This window comes from Myotis brandtii, unplaced genomic scaffold (genome assembly GCF_000412655.1).
Source record: "Myotis brandtii unplaced genomic scaffold, ASM41265v1 scaffold136, whole genome shotgun sequence".
NCBI lineage: Eukaryota > Metazoa > Chordata > Mammalia > Chiroptera > Vespertilionidae > Myotis > Myotis brandtii.
This window is the reverse complement of record NW_005354829.1, coordinates 581,341-587,110: the sequence shown is the minus strand read 5'-3', so window position 1 is coordinate 587,110 and position 5,770 is coordinate 581,341. Positions and strand designations below refer to the sequence as shown.

The 5,770-nt window shown below is 36.8% G+C and overlaps 1 protein-coding gene across 3 annotated transcripts in view; it reads left to right on the top strand.

The window, feature by feature from the left end:
* Positions 1–5,770, top strand: part of TLL1 (tolloid-like 1) — a 165,571-nt gene that overhangs the window by 29,220 nt on the left and 130,581 nt on the right. Inside the window, exon 1 of one of the 3 annotated variants that reach the window (XM_014534979.1) lies at positions 3,288–3,496. The exons of the other annotated variants lie outside the window; for them this stretch is intronic. Within the exon in view, the coding sequence (XP_014390465.1) occupies positions 3,475–3,496 (22 nt within the window). The 5' untranslated portion in view covers positions 3,288–3,474. Of the gene's footprint in view, positions 1–3,287; positions 3,497–5,770 lie in introns of those variants that run through there. 3 annotated transcript variants of the gene reach the window in all.

Below are 5,770 nucleotides of genomic sequence, written 5' to 3'. Positions count from 1 at the left end.
TGTCAGCATTTTGGAAAACCCTAACTTAACTCTGGTGCCGTGTCACATATAGAAATTTTTTGATATTTGCAACCATAGTAAAACAAAGACTTATATTTTTGATATTTATTTTATATATTTAAATGCCATTTAACAAAGAAAAATCAACCAAAAAAATGAGTTCTCATGTCACCTCTGACACGCGTGTCATAGGTTCGCCATCACTGTGACCTAGTTCAATATGTTAGAACCAATTGTGAACTTATATACATATTTTATGGTATTTCTGAGCCAACTTTCCATTCTGTTTTCCACTCACATATAAAAATGCATATGGTACTTCTTGATCAGTATATTCCTCTGAAAGAATGTAAGTGAAGGTAAAGGTGGGAAAAAAGCAACACACGAAAAACTGGTTTTGCTTCTACTGTTTGGTATGTCATAACGAAGGACTATCTAAAAATGACTTATTTACTCTTATGCCCTTCTAGAACATTTAGACAGTAGGGATTTCTGGAGTCAAGACTGCCTGAAGTTTAAATTCCGTTTGTGATATTTCTAAGTGTGAAACTTGGGGAAGTTACTTGCATTCTCTGAGCCTTTTTCCTTGGGTATAAAATGGGGATAATAGTATTCTACAGATAAAGGCAGTTGTGACACTTTTATTAGTGGTAACCTCAGGGTTTGCTAGTGAAGGACTTACGTGTAACATTTTATATGTATATTTTGTTTCATTTATTGTACTTTTTATTTATAGCTGACATCTACTTTCACAAGGGACTGAGCTCCTGGATATTTATAGGATTCACATCTTCACTTGTCCTGTCAATAAAGCATACGCACTCTAATTCTTACGTTGTTTGCACAAAAGCATGAGTCATCTGGAAAGCACATTTTAGTTAAGATTGGGTTTATTTATTTCTTAACTCTGTCGTCCTTGAAAAGACTCTTGCTTTCTCAGATTTTAGTTGTCGAGTAACACTCCCTCCACGTTCTGCAAGATCGTCCTTGAAAAGACTCTTGCTTTCTCAGATTTTAGTAACACTCCTTCCACGTTCTGCGTGAAGTAGGGTTCGGTATCTGAAAGAGAGCCGCACAACAAATGAGAGAGAAATGACACAAGATAATTTTGCAATATTGGGGGACCAGGCGGGCAAGTCCCGAAGGACTTCCACCCATGCTCAGGCTGCTCCAATCTTTTATTGATCTGGAGTAGCCCTTAGGGTAAGGAGGTTTCAATGACACACAGATCAGCAGACAATTTCCAGGAATAGACAAAGTATCCAATTAGCTCATCAGTAGATGATTTCCAGGAATAGGCAGAGTAGCTGATCAACAATAATCAACAAGGATCTACATAAGTATCTAAGGAATTAAGGGAACTAAGGTGGGGATGATGCTTCAACTATTATTACCTAAATTAACTGGGTGGTTCCTAGATTAACTGGGTGGTGCACAGTTCTGACCTTTGCTAGGACTTCAAAGGTTACTAGCTTTTGGGGGTCTGTCTAAACTCAGCTAGTGAAGACAATGAATGGACTCCGGCATTAGTGTTGATCACTGCTTTTCAGTTTCCTCCCTAGAATTCCAAAATGTAAGAACTGGAGAATTGGAGATTTGTACAGCTCAAGAATAAGAAATGTAGAATTCTAAAAGAGTAAGAAAAAATTAAAGTTTAATCATTGGTGTAACTTTTAAAAAAATGGCAATATAAAGATGCCACTCTTTCATATTAAGTGGATCAAGTTATTGGTGTTAATTATAGGCACAGTTTCAGACTGATGAAAATGCTAACTAGAAAGTTATTGGATAAGTTTATGTTATCCACCTCAGCATGCATATACATATGAGAAAATAGTGTATCATTTGAAGGAGAAAAAATTATTTCAAGGTTATATTTACTATAGTTCAGTAGTTGTGTAAAGCTTTCTTTGTCTATCATTTGTAATCTTTTTTTTTTTAACAATGTGATATTTAATAGTTTCCAAGAGTGATGAAATGATTTTATGGTACAGAATTATCAAATTTGGGGAGGGGGGGGGCGCGAAGGCTGGGAGGAAACTTTGAAATCATCTGGAATTCTAGATTCCTGGTTTTTAATCCTTATTTCAGGAAATTAAAAAAATACTAATGTTTAGTCATATTCCAGATGTATTAAATTAGAATCTCTGTGAATGGGGCCTGAATAGTCTTAGTTTTCAAAACCTTCCATGATGTCAACGTCAGGATCATCTGCCTGTTTTTTTGTTTGTTTTTTTGGCTAACATTCAGAAAGGAAACACAGAATTGCTCTAGATTTTGGTGACGTCACAGAGCTATTTACCTTCAAAATTGAAACCGAATCTTGGTCTCCTATTAAACCAGTGGTTTCACTCCCACACTGCTTTCCTTTGGTTAGTCCAGATTGTGTTCTTTTATTGAGTTTATGTGGCTCCAAAAATCCTTGGGGTAGACTGCTTGTGTGTAGTTAGGCCTTGTTTTGGTGGATGAGTCTGAGGAATATCATACATTTGTATTTCCTGAAACACTGGGGAGTGCGTAAAGATGTTGGCACAGCCCCTATGTTCCTGAGCTGGACTGGTGGAGCTGGCCCATAAATAATAGAGCCTTCTGTGAGCAGGAGGAAGTACAGTGACACTTCTAAGTGGTTATTCTCAGTTTTATGCACTATGTATTAATTAAATTATATTCCACATTATTCAGTAATAGTAGAATGTATGTATAGTAGGCTAGTTTTAGTTATGGGACATATATTAAGTTTATTTTAAAGATATTAGATCAGTGGTCGGCAAATTCATTAGTCAACAGAGCCAAATATCAATAGTACAACGATTGAAATTTCTTTTGAGAGCCAAATTTTTTAAACTTAAACTATATAGGTAGGTACATTGTTATTAACTTAATTAGGGTACTCCTAAGGCTTAGGAAGAGCCGCACTCAAGGGGCCAAATGCCGCATGTGGCTCGCGAGCCGCAGCTTGCCGACCACAGTATTAGACTAACAATAAATACTCTGTATTAAAACTCATTTAAAATGATTTTATAATATTAATTCTTATGATTTTGTTCTTATTTGTAAACAACAATATAATTTATATACTATCCACCACTATTTGGGTTTCTGTGTATGTCAGAATTTTTAAAAATAGGGAGTTGCAATATTGTCATGCCATTAAAGCTAATGTCCAAGTGAATGGCAATACGGAAAAAATGTGTTTATAACCCTTCTATGATACTGTATATTCTTTGGATAAATGCAGTTTATTCTAGGTTTTCATCACCATTTCTTGCTGTGGTGGGACAGTGTTATAAATCTCAAATGGCATGTGGCCAAGCCTGGATCAGTGTTAGGCCTTGAGGGCCTTGTTGAACACACTCACTCTGGGATCCTACTGTGCTTCTTTACTTCCAGACTGACCACTGCTCTAAGCAGGGCTGGGGCATTGCCTGGGCTGCCCGAGCCCTTGAAGGTCAAGAAGAAGCACCTGGACTTCTCATGATGGGAGGTCAGAGTCAATGTAAGTGACTTCCTAATTTGGGGGGGCTACATCCCTTCAGTGATTCCGATCTGTATGAAGTCAGCATATAAATGATTATTTCCAGTGTCTGTTTTATGTCATCGTCATATCCCAACATAATGCCATTTGGCCTAAAATAAAACGTTAGAAGTATTGCTCAGGTAATAAATTCTTATATATCTTTGGTGAAAAACATAGTACAAAAATATGATGCATTCACTTTTTTTTGTTTCCTTAGGATTACCCATAGATATTTTTAATTCTGTGAAAATACCACTTTGAGGAACTTGGAGTTACTTTGAAACTTTGTGTCAAGTGTAGCTCAGTGAAAACTTAGAATGTTTAATTTAAAAAAATTTTTGGACTTTAAAGCTGAACATAAATGGACTCATAAATGCATAAGTGGGAAAATCTGCAAAATTTGAGAGTAGTTTTAATTTTGACATATTTGAGCATTGTTGTTAAATACTGTTGCTCAGTACAGATTTCTTTATTTTCAATGTTACTTCCTGAATTCCCAATCATGTAGTAATTTCCAAGGTAACAACTTAGTAAGCTGTTACAGAAAATACTTGGTATATGTTCAAATGGATGATAGAAATAGTAGAAATAATGTTTGTTTGTGATAAATTATAGGAGACTAGGGTTGGATTTTTCCTTTAGGGCAGAATAATGAGGTTATAATAAACAAAGATAAGAGGAGAAAATAACAATAGAATAGAAAATATTAAAACAATATCGTTTTATTGTCATCAATTCCTGAGGATCTAAATCTCTTTTCGAATTGTTTTCTGTGCAGTTTATAAGTTATAAGATAATGGCATTTAAAGACGAGAAGAAAATTTCTCATGTACAGTTAACTCCTGTGTAAAATTATAGTGCTTCACTATATAGAAGGGAAAACAAAATTCTGCAGTAAACAAAGATTCAAATTCGTTTATATTTTTTTTATCTAGTGGCTTGGATCTAACTCTAATAAGCATGTCTGAACTGATGTCATACAAATGAATGTTTTACGTAATGCTAACTTCCTTACTTGAATTCGTCCTATAAAGTATTCAAACAGAGAGTCCTGGAAGAGCATGGGAATAGAGAAAAAGGCCCCAGGTATAGCTGAAGTTCCCATCCCCACATCACTTAAGTGTCATGTACGTTCTGTGAGCACCAGCTCTGGCTCCCCGTCCTGCCTGCCTTCCTATGATGTTGTGAAAACCACATGGGATCATACATGTGAAAGTACTTTGTTAACTGCAACAAGCTGTAGAAAATTTGTTAACCTTTTGGGTGCAACACTTGGAACAAAACGTTTAAAATAATTTGTGTATTTTATTCAGCAAGTTCAGAGAAGGTTGTCTTCTTTATATGTAATTTACATTTTTAAAAAGAGCAAGAAACAAAATCATTAATATAGAGTGGGCTGAAATACACGGAATAACAACGTAAATGTTTGGGAAAAGCAGCTTTAGTTACGATGGCCTAGCCTGGGATTTTCATTAGCTTCCTTTCTCTCTCTCCTCCGCCGCCCTCTCTCTAACTTCTCCCACTTCTGCCTCTCCCTCTCTCCATTCTGTCCCCCACCCACTTACTCTCCAAGGTTGGTTGGACTTTCTTGCCCGTTTCCTGACCTTGCGTTTTATACCTTGTGGGCCTTCCCACTTCTGCCTCTCCCTCTCTCCATTCTGTCCCCCCACCCACTTATTCTCCAAGGTTGGTTGGACTTTCTTGCCTGTTTCCTGACCTTGAGTTTTATACCTTGTGGGCCCGCTTCTTGACGGGTGTTATATCACTTAGACATCTGGCCGGTTTTGTATGAGTTTTTTGACATCTTCCCCTTGATGTTTTGTAGTAAGACAGGGAGAAGTTCTAGGCTGCTGGGCCAGAAAAAGGAGCGTAGTCTTTGGTCCCCAGTGAGTCATGAAAGCACAGGTAGTGTTGACAGGTGTGCATAGCGCACTTCAGCTGAGACTGTTCCTTGGTTTGAAACGCTTTAGTTAGACCTGTCACTACCATTTTCAGTTAAAAATGATTTTCAAGAAAAAAACAACAAAAACCCCACAAGACATGTTTAGAATGAAAACTCAGAGAAAAGCAGAAACAGAAAAGTAATGTATAAAACGGAAAGTAAGCGGAGTTTGAGAAGAAATACATAGAAACCTGCATTGCAAAGGTGAATTTTTAGGTGGGACATGTGAGGAAGGCTGTTGGATAAGAGAGAAAGAACAAAGAGAACTCATTTACCAGGGTTTCTCTGGCTTGTCAGGGCTGTTTTCTGAA